The 17,518-nt window shown below is 36.8% G+C and overlaps 1 protein-coding gene across 1 annotated transcript in view; it reads right to left on the bottom strand.

Moving 5' to 3' along the window:
- COG5 (component of oligomeric golgi complex 5) overlaps nucleotides 1-17,518 on the bottom strand; it is a 172,640-nt gene that overhangs the window by 146,066 nt on the left and 9,056 nt on the right. The window contains exon 6 of the mRNA XM_085040853.1: nucleotides 16,692-16,812. Coding sequence (XP_084896979.1) covers nucleotides 16,692-16,812 — 121 coding nt within the window. The remainder of the gene's footprint in view (nucleotides 1-16,691; nucleotides 16,813-17,518) is intronic.

Here is a 17,518-nt window from a genome sequence, read left to right on the forward strand (position 1 = left end):
CAAGAGGATTTCAGGAGCGATATGAAGGTGTGGGTGCTTGACAGATAGACTAAAACAGAATGCAAAGAGGCAGCATCGCTGAAGAAAAAAGGGCAAATTTATGCCATAGTATTGTACAATAAGAAGCCCACTACATTCTTAAAAATGATCTCACCACAGTGAGTCATTAGTTCAATTACATTGCACACCACTCAGCCTAAGGCAAGCAGCATTGTACAGGACTCTAAAAATATTAATTCCAGCAAACATATCTCAGAAATACAAGCAAGCACTGCCAATTTCCACACGTTCTCTGTCTCTAAAGTATTAGCTGGTATCTGACGATGTTGGTTTTTAACTCCAAATGCATTTGAATTCAATGTTACATTGAAAAATGAGGTTATCCCACACTAAAAACACCAAAATAAGCAGAGTGCAATGCCAGTATCTACTAGAATGTTCAAGAAGCCTAGCTTCACACACTAGTACATCACAAACCTGTGAAACAGAAATGTAAATACATCACAAGTATCTAGTTTCCAGTAGACAACGATTTTTACGGATTACAAGGCACTGCTACATGGCCAGAAGTTCTGTTTACTTTATTAATGCCAGGGGAATAGCAGTCACTTTAGTACTTTCTAAATATATTAGATTTAAAATATATGCAGTTGGATACACATCAGATCAATTCACCTCTCTTCCTTCATTGTTATATAAATATATACATGTATGTCATACACAATTATTATTTATCCATACACACCAGAAGTTAGATTTAACATCAGCATCTGTTTTATATTTACATGAAGGAGTTTTCGGTAAGAGTATCACTGAACTGGACTAACAGGCACTATGTCCAACCACACATAAACTTAAACATCCTATCCTCCCCACCCTTGTTGGGTTTTTTCATTTTAAATTAAATAATACAATGAAAGGCTACAGAATTTACCCAGACAGAAGGAAAAGAAATTCTACTGTGCCAACCATTTCACATACTATATTGCACACACTACTTTTTAAACATCAATGTATGTGCTTATCATCAAAATTCTTTGATAGCTGAATATTCTGGACTTATGTTTGTTTCCTCTGAAGAAAGTTTTAGTTGCCAATTGCCATAAAACTCTTTTGAAAGGAGAGAATACAGCATTCTTTAGCAAAGTTTCAATGCAATACTAAAATAAAAAATCTAGAATGCGCTAAATTACTCTTCTATCACCCATTGTTACATACAGCTTTCTGTATCACTTTCTGTCTTAAAACCTTCCAGCCTTGTAACAGCCAAATTCCACTCCTACTTCAAACATTCTGCCATAATATCACTGAATTTATTTGTCTTACACTAACAGGAAAGGAGAATCTGACTTTGTAATTACCTTCTCCTTTTTCTACTTCACAGAACACTTGTGCAATTCAAGAAGCAAAATTAAACACTGTGTTTGGGTTTTGTTTTGGTGGACGAAGGTTGGGAAAAAAAAAGAAAAAACCCACATAACAACTGACTAACAGGAAAATCAAAATCCCTCAGAGCCAATAAGTGTTAAATAAGAAGCACGTGAAGAAGGTGAAGAGTATAGGTCCCGTGGAAAAGGGCAGAAGGAAGTGCTGTAAGGCAGCCATGGCCGTCAGTACCACAGAAAAGCAGAGAGCAACATGAACTTGCTCTGGAAAGAACACTAACCTTATATTTTAGGTTGTAACAGGCCAAAAAATAAGAACTTATCTTTGAATCATTGAGGGTGATATGTGGTTGTGCCACAATTGCTAAGGGAGAGGGGAGAACAAGATGAACAGCAACTCCAGAAAAGGCTTTTGATGGAACAAATTATACACAGAATAACCAACAAACCCAAAAGCAGGCATTATTTTACTACCCCTTTTCTGACAAAGTATACATTTTACTGAGTACAAAGTACACAGAGAGTACAAGCATTACAAGAAAAGACCTGAAAGGTTAAGCATCTGCTCCCACGGATAAATTTTAAAATATGCTATTGAATTTTCCCTTTAGTAAGATAACTTCAGTTCATCTGGATGCTTCGAGTGTGTTTCGATATCACAGTATGTTTTCAACTACTGTTTCTTTATCTCAATTTAATTATTTTTGTAGAGTAATAAATGGAAGGAGAAATATCATTAGACGTCCTTATATTGTTTGCTAAAATTACACTTCAGTGATTATTATAAATTGATGCAAAATGGGAGAGATATCTTCTTATGTATTTACTTTATAGATTTCTGTATCATCTGTTTTCCTTTTTCACACAGAAATGCTCACACAATGAAAAAAGTACTTACTTGAAATGAAAAAAACAGAAGATTTATAGTCAAAGTTGTGTGGCAGGTATAGAACCTGAAAATATTAAAACTGATTTTTTTTAATAGTTTGAATGAATTGCATTCTTTGCATATAAGCATTTCTATATTCCCATTCTGATTCCTGACACTGCAGTCAGGCAAGCAGGCAGGCAGGCTGAGAGCACAAAGCTGTTGGCAAACAGCACACCCTCGCTTCCTTTCCAAGATGGGTTTTTGGAAATATACTTTTGGTTTCTGTTACGCTGATGTGATCTCTGACTTCCTACCATATATTGTAACCATTTAACCTGATACCATATCTGATAAACAAATCAATGTCACTGCTGAAACAACATTGCTGTAAAATCTGTCACTCTGGCCATGTCAGATTGCTATTAATATAGCTGTATTAGCACAGTTTTAACTGTATCAGGAACTCTCACAATCTGCTGTGAGATTTTAGTTCAAATTAAACTCAATTTCAACACAATTAGTGGGGGAGGGGGAAGCACAATAATCTATTGCTACTCTGCACCACAGTTTTCTTCCAAATTTCATTTCAAGATATTTTTCATAAATCTCTGTCACAAATATAGAGAAGAAAGGGTAAGTAGAAAAAAAGAACAGTTTCCACATTAGTAAGTTATTACAAATGTCAGTGATACCTTGTGTATTAGGCTGCATGTACAATGGGCTGTAAACATGCATAAGGCAAAAGAAAATGGGGAAGGAACTCTATCTGCAACGTATGTATCATCACAAAACAAAATGTGAATGTGTGCACTGCTGTTGTAAAACACAATAATAATGAGAAAGGTTATTACTCCTGCTAACAGCTCTAATAGCTAGTAAGTGAGACCTATCAATGAATGAGAACAAACAAACCAAAACACGTGAAAATCACTTGATGAGAAGATTAATGTGACCCAGAATGTGCACTCAAAGCCCAGAAAGCCAACTGGATCCTCGGCCTCATCAGCATCAAAGGAATTTGGCCAGGAGGAAGAGGCAGGTGATGCTCCCTCTACCCTTCTCTCTTGAGACCCCACCTGGAGTGGTGCGTCCAGCTCTGGGGCCCCAACACAAAAAACATGTTGACTGTTGGAGCAAGTCCAGAGGGCTATGGAGATATCAGAAGGCTGGAGCAACTCTCCAGTAAAGACAGGCTGAGAGCTGGGGTTGTTCAGCCTGGAGAAGAGAAGGCTCTGGGAGACCTTAGAGCACCTTCCAGTACCTATGGGACCTGCAGGAAGGCTTCTTTACAAGGGCATGTTGTGATAAGACAAGGCAGAAAGGCTTGAAACTGAAAGAGGGCAAGTCAAGATCAGATACTGGGAATTAATTCTTTACTGTGAGGGTGGTGAGGCACTGACACAGGCTGCCCAGAGAAGCTGTGTAACCTCCATCCCTGGAAGCGTTCAAGGGCAGGTTGGATGGGGCTCTGAGCAGCCTGGTCTAGAGGAAGGTGTCCCTGCCCCAGGCAGGGATATGGAACTAGATGGTCAGTAAGATCCCCTTCCAAACTAAACCCTTCTGTGATTCTATGAAGAGAATCTGTGGGCAAAGATTATATTATGGACATATAACCTCATACACTCAAAATTACTAAAATGGAGTTATACAGCTCATCTGCAGTGGCATCAAATATGGATGAAGTACAAAAAAATGTACGTGAACACAAGTTAAAGATATCTTTAAAAATATTAACATATTCAGAATCTTCTAAAAAATCTCACCTCAGTTGTATACAGTAAAGATTCCAGAGCAGTTTAAATAAAGTAGAATAAAACTGGGAAAATGTTTTGATTCAGACACTGATTTTTTTTATGCCCCAATTTTTTTTTTCAGTCAAAAGTTTCTACAACTTTAGTTTGTGAATCAGATCTGCTAAAACTGGGCAAGGAGGGAATCTTTGAAATTGTAGACAACCTGCCAGAGAATCAGTATGTTCTCAAAATAATAGGAAGTTCCTTCTTTTAATGAGATTATGTTTTCACAATTTTCCCTGAGATTACATGAAAAAAGATATGAGACCCTGCTGGTTTTCAGCTGAAGAAGGTCTACCTTTAAGATAACAAAGCCAGCAACCAGATTTAATGATCGAGAATAACTGAAGGTTGTACCTGAAAGGTAAACACATAAGACAACTGGACTACTTTATGTTTCAAACAGTAACTGAAAAGACTTGATAAAATGCTTAAACAATATTTGAAAATTATGCACATGACTTGGGCAGCAGAGAAAAAACTATTTCCTGTGGAAACAGCTTATTTTTAAAGCTGTTTCCTATGAAGAATGAAATCGTACTCTAAACTTCTCATTACTTTGTATTACATACGTAACACTTTCAACTGATCTTTTAGGCAAGACAGAAACAATAGTTTCAGGAATACTGGCTCCCATCCAGAGACTGAACAAAGGTAAGTCTTCAGTCTTCTTTTCCTAGCTATTTGGTTAGACCTTTTAACCAGAACAGGCTCATACTTTAATTAGAAATGAACAGAATAAAATTGGTTATTATGTTTAGGATCTGAACAACCAGTATTTACTTAAGGAATTACCATAAAATTGTGCATATAATCCAATTTTTCAATTATTTTATACTTCTGAATTTTCCAGTCCTTAGCTCTTGCCATTTCTTTCCCTGCTAATCCAAGAGCCCTTCTGTGGTCCTTTATTTTCTCCCCATGAATGCACCGCTACAGTCTTAATCTTCAAGAAAAGAGCCCACTTAATCGCCTACTGGGACATGTATAATTGCATTTATTCACAGGTAACCACAAAAACTATGTTTTTATCTGTAAAGCACAATTCCCTACACCATTTTCACAAGTACGGATTTGTTTGACATAGCTGCCTGAATGTAAGAACGAAAAAAACATTGGTAAAGCAATCCCAGCAAGGACACAGTCCAATTCCAAAGCCTTACAGGAGTTTAGCTTTCCTTACCCCAGTTCCTCTCTTCCAGCTCCCCTATTAACAAAATTATCTACTAAGAATGAAGAGTGACTGTGAGGTGAGGAGAATATGGATTATTTAAATACCTGCTTAGGGAAACAATAACTTAAGTGAGGTTTAAGTCATCTAAATCTATGTACATAAGTCCACAACGCATCTACACAATTTCTTTAATCAGTTCGGTAAGCAAAACACACAAATTTGTCTAACAACACATATTTTCCACAAAAAGGTAATTGACTATCATTAATTCAGCTTTACAGCCCTGAATTCTTCTTTCAAGTGAATTCAACTTGTCTACTATTTTTCTAGAGTAGCTTTGTATCTATTTGACATTGATTTCTACAGAAATACCATCTCCCTCTGAATGCTGGAACAACACAAGTCGGACTTTCTTCTTCCCCATTCAGTAAGGAATTACAAACTAATGCCTCTGGGTACATAGCACTTTTCTATAACATCCTCGTTAGTTTTTGGTATCCTTACTCTATGGAAGAACAAATTACCCTGCCTTCAAAGAGTAAACAAGAACATTTACTGAAAAATCCTCCTATTCTACATCTTTATGAACAATCTGTAAACAAGTATATTAAAAGGTTTTTCATTTCAGAAACATGCAATGATTCTGTCTTTCTGGTTTAATTCAGTGGGCTGTGAAAGTAACATCTTCTGGGTATTGTTATCTGACTCAGATCTATGTGCATTTACAGGTACTTCTACTGATACTTCTCATTCTATTATCCTCAATGAAATTATCCAAAAATTATTTGCTACCACCATTATCTGATCTTCTAGTAATCATCCTAATCACACGCTCGCTTCTTTTCTTGGTCACCACAAGTTACCTGTCCATTTCATCCATTTCTATTCTCTCTCACTCCATTGCTGAATCTGATTGTCCAAAAAGAAATAAAAAACACTCCCACTCTGTTTTCTCAGACATCCAGTACCGAAGTGCTATTTCTGAACAAACCATGTTCTTCTGTTCAACCACTGGGTTACACACTAATAAATGCTTCAGTCCCAGCAGAAAGACAAAGATCAGTATTATGAATTGCTTCTCAGTGTTATTTCTTTGACCACTACACAACTGATTTCATCATTGGCCACAGATAAACAAAACCCTCAGCCACCCTCAGCCAACATCCGTAGAAAAAAAATACATGGGACATTTCTCCACACCTTCCCATGGACAAGTTATCATCTACTGAACTCAAACCACCAAATCACCTTAGAGATCACTACATTGGTTCTGGGAGGACTAACCTGAAGGTCACTATTGAATTTCCAAGTATATAAATGCTCAGGAAGACGGGAACAGATAAAGTTATAAATGCCAATTCCTACCAGAGCTTTAGACAGTGCCTATGCAGACTTAGGCAGAAACTTAAATATTGCCATTTCAATAAAATTGTAACTACCTTGCAGAACTTACCAGAGTACAACAGACAACTGAATCCATACTGATTCAGATGTATCATTCCAGCTGTAAACAGAACTACAGAATTAAATTTTTCAATACTAGTTGCTCATGTCACCAAATTAAGAGCCCTAGCTCTTCATTGTTTACTTAAATGTTAATACGTGTTGAAATACAGTAAGAATATACCACCAATTTAGAGATGACATAATTCTGCTTCACTGATATCCCTACATTCATTTATTGTTAGAAATTATGTAATTCAACTCGCCTTTCTCTTCATGACAGAAGAGAAAGGCTTTGTTTTGTTTATGTAATATGTAATATGTAATATGTAAGAGATACTGCAAATTATTTTCAAAGTTTTGCCTTGTACTCACATTCTCTACAATGTATTGGTAATTTACAAGATACAAAAAGATAATCTCTGAGACTCACGGCTAACCTCTTAGTCCCTTCCCTCCCCTCAGGCAAAAGTACTTATTTTAAACTTTTTTTTTGTCTTTGGTCAGGTCTTTCTTTCAACCCTTTTTTTTTTTTTAATAGGGTTTTTAAAGTCAGTGCACAAAAATTTCTGGATTCAAAGGCAGACAGAGGTTGCAGATGTATTTTGGTCTTGATAATTTTTGTATGTCACCTGGAAACAGAAACCCAGAGCTTTTCTTTATACTTTTGATTATGCAGTTCTATCGAAAAAATATGACAATCCAGTAACAACAGTTTGTCTCAAAACTCTAAGATGCCCCTAGAACTGTGATAGTTACACAATTATTTCAAACCAATTTCACACAGCTGTTTCAAACCAATTTAAAAAAACCCTCTGAATTTGTATTTACCCTGTACTTAGCTGAACACAAGCATTCATAACTACAACCCTATCTGTGTTGCTGGTTCTCTCAAATCCTTTCATATCTCCGCTCTTATGACACACCTTAGCTAACAAATACAACAATACTTACTGCTCAAACACCTGAAAAGACCAAAGGGTAAAGCAAAACCAAGGTCCAAACCTTGTTGGAATGCCCTCCTTATGGTGGGGAACAAATATTTCTTAACAGCAAAAGAAAAACAGGCTTGGTATAATTCCTTTCTGCTCTATAGGGATACTTTGAGGAGAGAGTAGAAGGAGAACTTTTTAATTAGAGTAACAGAATATAAGTACAGTTTTCAGATTTTGGAATTACACATTGAAGTCCACTAATTGCAAAATAAATGAACAAAAACTGGGAAAAAGACCCTATCTTTTGAGACCTGGGCTTTACATTTGATCCCATTTGTGGCTAGCACAGGTCTTTCCCATGAGAATTTTCTCCTGTGTTTTATAAACAAAGATAAAGTTTGGATGTCATTGAAACAGTGTCTCAAGATTTGGACAGTTCAGGGCTGGCCAATCAGGCCTAGGGGGAGGTTTCTGACTGACCAATCTGGGTGACCTCTGAAAGATCTATATAAGTTGGAATCAAAATAATAAAGCTCTCTTTTCTATGCCACACTGAGAATCTGAGTCTTTTTCTCTGCTAGCGGCTCAACAGTGATACCCATTAACAAGAAACGACAGGATGGTGTAATTGCCAAGACCTTCTTCCACAATTTCCCTTTTCATCACTCCTTCTATTCTTCATTTCCAACCAGTTCCTCTTTCAAAATTCCCAAGTTCCCATGTTTCAGCATCAGGTGACACTACAAACCTCAGACGTATCTTCTAGCTCTCAAAAACCCAGACCATCTGATACATTACCAAAGCAAATGGAAAACACTGTATTTACAGTAATTTTAAGAAATAATAAGTACTGGCTTTATCTCAAGCACTGAACTGAATGTGCTACCAAGGCAAACACTATTTGTGCCTCATGTGCCTATCCATACACGATAAAGTTTAAATGCATAATAACTTATCAGCTGTATGATGGGTGCAGTTATTCTACTGTCCTGACAAAAATTCCTCTTCAAGCAGAAAACACTTTGTGGCAATCCATGACATCCCCCCTCCCCTTCCTTAGTTATTGTCCACTATCATTTCTTTCCCTCTGGAGTCCTCTGAACAGTTAGAAGCAAATAAATCAAGAGCTGTCAGGCCCCAGATTTTACTCTGTACCTGCTGAAACCTAGTTTAATGTAATACTGGCCTACAACCAAAACTTCTATACATTAGATCATACAATAACAGTCATAACTGATACTAATAATGAAATACCAGCAATTGGATTTAGGGAACAGATGACAAGGAGTTTGAAAGAGTAAAGCTATCCAGAAATATAAGGAACAAAAGGTGTGGACATCTGTAACTGAGATAGAAAAAGCAAAGGACAAAAAATAGTCCTTGATGGGCCTGGAATACGCATAAAAACATTTAGAAGTACTCCACATGCTACAGCAAAAGCAACTTGAACACACGATAATTAACTTCTGACACGGCCTTGCTACTGGGCCATCATAACATAGCTCTCAGGAACAGGTTAACACCGAGATAGAAAGTGGAATACTAAATCCATTTAAAAACATCTGATATACAGCCATCTGACAAGGTTTGTGTACTTGAGACTAAAATTACCAAATACTTAATAATACAGCAAAATAAAATTTTGGAGTAGTTACAGTTAAAAGATTAATCTCATCAAAATCAGAAATCAACTTAGTGCTTACATGAAAAAACAGTTTCACAATTCACTCAATACAGCAAACTTGAAACTTGTTTATGATTGTTTAAAGGAAACTAGGCATCAAGAAATCCCAGAATTACAATTACACTGGTAATATCTTTCTGGAACTGAACGCATAAAGAAAATTAAATCTCAGCAGATCCAAGTAAGTATTGGAAAACAGCAACACAGAAATGAAACTACAGTGAAGCAATATTAAAACAACAAAAACTTAAAAATCTGACGAAATGTAAATTATCCCTGGTAATTTAAAGGATATGTTGAAAAACAAAATTGCAACAGGATTTTTTTTCTTGTATCAATTCAAACTTAAGTCTTTTCTTTCATGTGCCTGCAATTAATTATATGTCTTCTACTGAAAAAGGTTAGAAAAAGAATGCATGCCAGAGATTAGATAAAACATACCAAATATTTACACAAAATGCTTTGTCTAACATAAGGTTTCCAAGCTAGGAATTCTAGTCATAGCAAAACTGATCTTGACAGTAAAATGTGTATTTTTTGTGTGCCTTGTGCAAAGAAGATAAATGGATCTTACACTACTGGCCTCTTACTAATGAAAAATTGTTGTAAGTTTTGAAAGTAATTTTATTATATGCACATTGATTTAATATCTTACAGTCAACAGTTGAAATTAATGAACTTGTTACATACTATGAAGGTTTTTCTTTATTTCAAAAGCCAAAAAGAAATAAATTGGCCTTCCCACCAGAAGGGGTTTTTTTTGGCCTGGCATACTACAAATAAAAATTTGTGTATTTTTACAAAAACCTTTTGCAAAATCTTCCATCTTATGGTAACAGAACCTCAGAAAGAACAAAACAAAGCAAAATAAAAAACAACTCAACTGAATGGAAATTGAAGAACATGGAGATTACATTCAGCTACAGAAAAGTACAGTATTTTTTAGTCCAAACAATTTCAGTGAAGGTCTGGCAGTGTTACTGCTAACACCACCGGGGACAGAAGAAAAATGTATTAGCAAGGTATTTGCACTTCCAATGGATGTAGATGCACCACCTGAAGCAGTGGCATAATGCAGATGGCTCTGAGCCAGTAATACAATTCAGTCATTCTCAGCAGTACTAATTACCCCAGGCAAAGAGTCATGCAATCAAAGCCATGTAATTTCTATTAATCAAATCAGTTCACTTACCCCTACAGAACAATGCATTATGCTACACAGACATATGCCATGTTATTTTGGAGGACTCTAGATATTGCACAAGGCAGCAAACCGTAAGGCATCTAAGTCCCTAAGCAAAAGCACCATGAAAGCAACTTTTCCCTCCAGTTTGATGTGTGTTGATTCTTATGAGAAACTGTGCACGGCAGTATTAGTATCACCAAATCTGTCTGCTCTGTGTACTAGCAGTGAAAGACTTCACTGACATGACAGTAACCAAGTCCTCATTTTCACAGCAGTCAACACAAGATCTGGCTTGGCAATCATACACTGTAAATTATTGCTTGGAATAGAAAAAGAAATTAAGTTCATTACTGAACAGGATATGGGAAGAAGGCGGCAGTGAAAGAGAGCTGCCACAGCATCCATGGCAGGTTTTCAGACAGTTTACCATTGCAGGTTTAGTAATACTTGTGTACAAATAGATAACACATATTGAATGTTACTTCAAAAACTGTGGCAGCTAAAATGAAGCAGCTTTTAGACAACAATATTTAACCTGAGGAGCAAATATTCCAGTCAGCCAATCTGTAAGCACTTCAGAATAAGTCACTGTGTATTAGTTAGATTACTTATGCTATTTTAATACTCAGTTAATAAGGTACACAGTGGAAACCATAGGTAAAGGTAATTCCACTTTGCAATAGATATGGCTAACTGGTATAAAATAAACTAGTGTAAATACTTACTACTAAAGTAACAAATTAGATCTGTTGTTTCCTGAATAGTAACTAGTAGTGCTTAGTATTTTGATAAACACAAAAAAATATTCATCGCTGATCCCAAATACTAAAAAACTAACAGGAATAAAGTAACATTTTTCTTTAAAACAGTTGGACAGCTTGCCTTCTTTCCCAGCAAAGGGGAAAAAAATTAGACACAGGACATTTACATTCACATAGTCAGTATTACCTTCCTTTTCCTGCTCACTGCATTCTCCTAGACCAGACTGACATAATAGCTTTTGAGGGTCAATTTTTGCAGCACTGTAGTAACACAATGAACTATGTGAATTTTGTGTGAATGTCAGTCACAACCAGAAGAGAAGTAATTGTGTCAGAGGGTTGAGCTGAAGGTCTTTGAGCAGATTTATCAACTATTTCATCTGAAGGAATGATAAGAAGAGGCTGAATTGAAGTGATGGCATGATTTTTTCCAGTCACGCTGTCCTAATAATATTCCAGGTGATATCTGGGCACAATGCCCAACAAACCAATTTGTGAAGCACATTTTACACCAAGCATTCCAATTAAAAAAAACCCAAAACCAAAACCACATCAAAAGAAAGCCCAACAAAACCACACCAAAAAACCCAAACACACTCCACCCTAAAAATTTTCCTATACTACTTTTTCTGTTAACAGAGTGGGGAGGAGGGGAACATCTCCAAGAAAAACAAAGGACTGCTGGCAGATCAGCTTACTGAGTCCTCCTACTTCAAGGCAAAACCATCCCTATCTAATTGTCCCTGCTTATTGTAGGGGAGTTGAACTAGATCAGCCTTAAAGGTTCTTTCCAACCCAAGCTATTCCATGACTATATGATTTTATTCCTGGCACATGCTTTGTCTAAAACATTTTTAAACACGTTTCAAATACTGACTTCAGAGCTCCCCTGAAATTATCATTGCTGGCAGAATTGTTTCCTAACATATTAGAAAAAATTTCTTTGCTTCATTTCAGGACTGTTACTTACCGTTTCAATCACAGTGGATATGGAGGGCCATTTACTCTCTTTACGTCTGAAAAACTTTCATTTATCTGAAGAACATTACTCTCCCTCTCAGACCCCTCTTCTCCAAATCACAGCCACACACTTTTAGTTCCTCCAACCACTGGACATCCTCAAGTCTTCTTCAGCCATCATTGCTGCTGTACTTAGGATTTTCTCCAATTAACCTACATCTTCCTTCAATGAGGTGCCTCAAAAGGGACTTGATATTCTGTTTGAAGTATGAACAAAACATTCGTTTCAAGTGCCTTGCACACAACACTCTTCCTTATAAAGATCAGTACAAACTTCATTGCCAACGATGTCACACTGCTACAAAATAAATGAACAAGTGGCTTGCACTCAATTTGTGAGGAACTATCAACCCTCTTTGCAGAACTGTTATCCATAGAGTCATTTCTCCTTTTCCCACTGTTAACTATAACTATTTATTGTGAAGACTTAGCACTTGTCTGAAAGAGAAATAAAATGAGCTCAGATAAGATGTATCACCAATTCGCTAAGAATATACTTCATTCTAATCCTGTTTCCCAACATACTTTCCATTCTTCTCTGCTTGATTATTGGTTGTAAATTTAATAAGGATATATGCCATATTACATCACTCAAATCATTAATGAAAACACAAGCCAGCTGCAGAACACGTTTTAACAACACCCCGCTTGATATACTGCTGGGTAAGTGAACAACAGATGAAGGCTTTTGGGGTACAGCTTTCTCTAAACTTCTGTATTCACTGCTTGACATTTTCATCTGGATTCTATTGCTGATCCTGCTAGTGTGACATGGTGTCAAGAGCCCCATTTAAATCAATGGTGTCAAGAGCCCCATTTAAATCAAACTACAAGACAGTCATTGATCTCTCTAGTCCCAAGGCCTGTTATGCTGCCAACAAAGAAAATATGGTTGGTTAAACAGGATTCATTCTTGATAAATCTGCATGCCCTACTATTTAACAGCACTTTTATATAGACTCCAACAAATAGTTTATGTGTTCTAGAGTTCCTTTGCTTAAACTGGCCTTTTGCTGCACAACTCAGAATTTTTTCATCTTCATCTGGTAAGTTTCTGGCCGCTGTTAAAGATAATAATTTCAGTATATCCACATGGAAGACAGCAGATAATGCCTGCAGAATTTCTTCCATGAAAGGGAACTGTATATAGTGTACAATTTTCTTGTCACATTCTATTGTTTAATCTTGCTTAGGAATGTTTCTTTTCCACTTTAAAAAATATTTGTATCTAAATACCACCAAGAAGCATAGTCAGGGCATATAATTCCCTACATTAGGCACTGTGTGACAATTGAATGTTGTCACTTGTTTTACTTATGCAAACACTGAATTGGATTGTATAATACAAAGAATCAGCAGTAGAGAAGCAGCTAATAGCTTATTCTGCTTTGCTAGAGAACCCAAAGTATGTTGGAAGGTAGAAGAAGAGTTGCAGAAATCTGGGTTTTAATTTTTTATATATATATACATATACACACACACTAATCACTTTTAATCTCTAAAATTACATAGGAAATAAGGCTTTTCTTTTTACCATGCCAAAGTGTGAAGTTAATTTCAAAGAATGTGAGACTCCAACACAGAGGAATTTTAGATCTACTTTAGCTCTAAGTAGAGATCTCAGTCAAAATATTACCAAATGGTTTCAGAGAAACTTCCTAACATCATACACTGAAGCTGGAGATCTGCAGACTACTAGCAACTTAAAGCATCCAGGAAAAACCTGCTTCTCAGTAAAAACTACTGTTTCTTGTAGTTCCTATGACTGACCCATATTTCTACTTAATTCAAATATTTTCTGTATTTACCACAGCCTTTTCCATCACTGCAAAATAAACTCCAAGACACAGCTAAGTAAAAGCTGTAAGTGAACTAACATAGATCAGCTGCAGGAATATATGTTAAATACATACCTGAACATGCACATTCTGTCCCCCAAACATACAGAGTGTAGCAGTACATAAAAAAACTTGCCAGTTATCTCAAGAGTCTACTCAGAATACCTTACAAGCAATGGAAGGTATCTTATACCATGGAAAGTGCAAAGTTTTCACAGTAATATCACAGTGCTGCTGATTTCCAACAAAGCAGAAATTATTCTGCACCACATATACAACAGAGAGGCAATAAATAATGGAAAGAGAGATGAAAGGGATATTCAGAAACATCTGGCTAAAATGACAAATCAGTATTCATCTTGGACATAAATCCCAACTCAAAAGCAAGCCTCCATGACACAGAGATCCCTATCCAATACCAGGCATTCACACCATTCATGTCTACCACCTATTTACTACCACCAGATGTTGTAGCATCCCCCTAGGCCTCCCAAAGCTTTCATATCTCACCAGTGAATTGCCAGCATCCAGTGCCTGTTTCCCATGCTTCCCACACTTCTGACACCACAGAGCACTACATCACATTTCCCATCTTTCTGAAGCACAGCATTTCCATATTCTCACCCCAAGCCACCATATTCTGAGTGCTCTCCTGCCACATGCCACACACCACACACCACACACCACCACCCCCCCCTGCTACAGATTTCCCACCCATCCCAAAGTTTTTCAGGTCCAGAAGCACAGCATAGTGCTTCTCCAGCCATATTCCAAAACCCAGGCTCCCTGCAACATGCCACCTTCCTCAGTAGTACCCTGACTCCCACAGCAGTACCCTGGACCATGCTGACTCCAGCCCCCATGCACTTTCTTCCCCTGGGAACAGAACTACCCCACATCCAGCAATCACTGCCTCCCCACACAGGACAGACACCTCCAATTCCCTGCACCAGCCTCTCCTCAGTGCAGTGTTCCTATCCACTCAGGTGCCCAGAGGCATGGCCAGCTGGGATGCAGGAAGAATTCAAATCAGCCAAGGTGGGCAGTAGAGGGTAACAAAGGACAAATAGCCAAAAATGAGGGATGCAGATGGAGAGGTAAGAGAGGAGAAAGGAAGAGACACCAGGAAATAAGAAGGAGGGAGAAATGACAGTAGACAAGGTATTTTACCTGGCCACAAACCATCCAGAATTAAAGACTAAATTAAGAACCCCAAGCCTTGGCTACTGCCACAGACTGTAGGATTAAACTCAAAAGGGCTATCCATGGGGACACATTTCCCCTCGTCTTTACCAACAATTACTCAGACTTTGCTAAGCTTCAGGAAAAGACCAAATATTTGAAAACTAGAAACTCAAAAGACTGTGGCATTTTAAAAAAAAGCACTTGCACTTTTTTTGGTTAAACAATGAAAGGAAAATTCAGGAAGGAGAGTAGTAAAAGGCATTTTCTTTCAAATAAAGAAATCCTAAAATCTACGCTAAACACCTCAGATTTTACCACTAAATTGTACTAATTTGTTTAATAGACTCTAGCACTCAATCCCACAATCCTTGTAATTCAGGTAGTTAACAGACAATATTACTTTATATATTCTGAAGATGTAATGGGAGACCAAAATGGAAAGAAAAGTAAAAAAATCAGAAAAAATATTCTACCTTAGAATGATACAGTTGATGCTTAAATGCTTCAGTCAGACCGATATACTAAATAAATATATAAACTTTCTGTTTGCAACACAGCATTTACCAGCTTTAAGACTAAGTCATTGTCTAATAATTTTTTGATCACACAATATAAAAAGAACAGTAGTGACAATATGCACAAAAAACCTCAGGATGATTCTGAATGTTTATAGTTCAGCCCTCCCACAACCTATTTTTGGAAGCTGGAATTTGAATACTGTTAAATCAGAGGAGAAATAGCTAGCAAGATACCATATACAACACCACCAACTGATCTCCAAGACTAATGGGACGCTCCTCACTGCATCCAGCAGCACAGTGTGGAACTTCCCAAGATAGCTCAAGTACAGAAAATATTCTAGCAATGTAACATGAGCTTCATGAGAACGACCTCATTATTCTTCCTAGACACCGATAAAATTAGTCACTACTGCAGCAGAACACTTCCAGTATCTGAACTAGGTTAGGTATCTGTATATCATATCACCTATGGCTTTCATAAAATTCACAGGTCCAGTATCTTTCTTTTATTATATAACTAGTAATTTAAACTATGTCTTATCATAGTGCAATGTCTCCCAAAAGCTAAATATATATCTGCTGCCTCTGAAGGTGTTTTATACAAATGTAAGCCAATAAGAAATTGCTTCACAAAAAAACTACTGCCCAAAAGAACAAAAGTTATTATCACTGAATTTTCACATTATTAAATACCTGTATCTAGAGAAGTCATATGAAAATAATGTAAAGGACTAATAAGTCCTGTCCATGCCATTTCTCAATTTAACCAGGAAGTAGAAAGCAAGAACCACAGCAAAAAGTTTTGGCTGTCTTTTTGGTTTTTAAGTCAGACACTAGTGTGAGTCATGTGAGTGCAAGCTAAAAATGCATCTAAAAGTAATTAAGAAGGACTCACCAAGTTCATTGAGACTCTGGGCAGCTTTTGTTATCTCTCTGCTTCCTCCTTGCAGCTGTCCTTGAAGTCTCTTACTGAGATACAAGATGCGTATTATCCTCCGCAGCAAGTCACAGGCAGCCTGCAGGGAAATTGTGGCATTAGGGGATATTATCAGTACATTGCAATCACATAATACTAGTCCTTGAATGTGGAAATATCTTAACCAAAAAAGGAAATGTGAATGTCAATAAAAGCAAGGAACTTCAGAACACTGTAATCCCTTTTTTCATAATTTTTTAACATGATTCTATGCTATATAGAGCAACACTTTCAAAAGCTGGTAATTACATTCATGAGGCTACTGAGATTACGCTGTCATTACCCATGCAAAAAAAAAGAAAAAAAAAGGAAACTCAGAACCCTGTGATAGAGGCATGTTCTGTTTCTAAGTAAAGTGAGCTTTATTTCACTTTGTGCATCTCTCCTCAATATTCCCCTCCTCATTAAGCTCTAGTAAAGTTAAGAAGCTGGCTTTGCTTATTGATCCAAAATAAGCAAAATGGCAGCACTTACTTCAGAAGACAATTAAACTTAAAGACTAAATTGTTATTACAGGTATTGATGCTTATGGTAGGCATATACGTAAAAACATTCTCAGCAAACTTTCAGGAAGCCAGTCCCCTTCATTCACCCAACTGCTAGTTCACACTCTTTCATATGCTTATTAACATGCATGGCATTCTTGGTTAAAAATTAAGAATATGGATGTATACATAAATTTTTAGGAAACATATTCATGTTAGCACTAAATTAGAAAAACAAGCATTGCTGACATCTGAATCAAA

The sequence above is a fragment of the Lichenostomus cassidix genome, chromosome 1Aa, assembly GCF_008360975.1.
Source record: "Lichenostomus cassidix isolate B80296 chromosome 1Aa, HeHo_3.0, whole genome shotgun sequence".
NCBI classification, from domain to species: Eukaryota; Metazoa; Chordata; class Aves; order Passeriformes; family Meliphagidae; genus Lichenostomus; species Lichenostomus cassidix.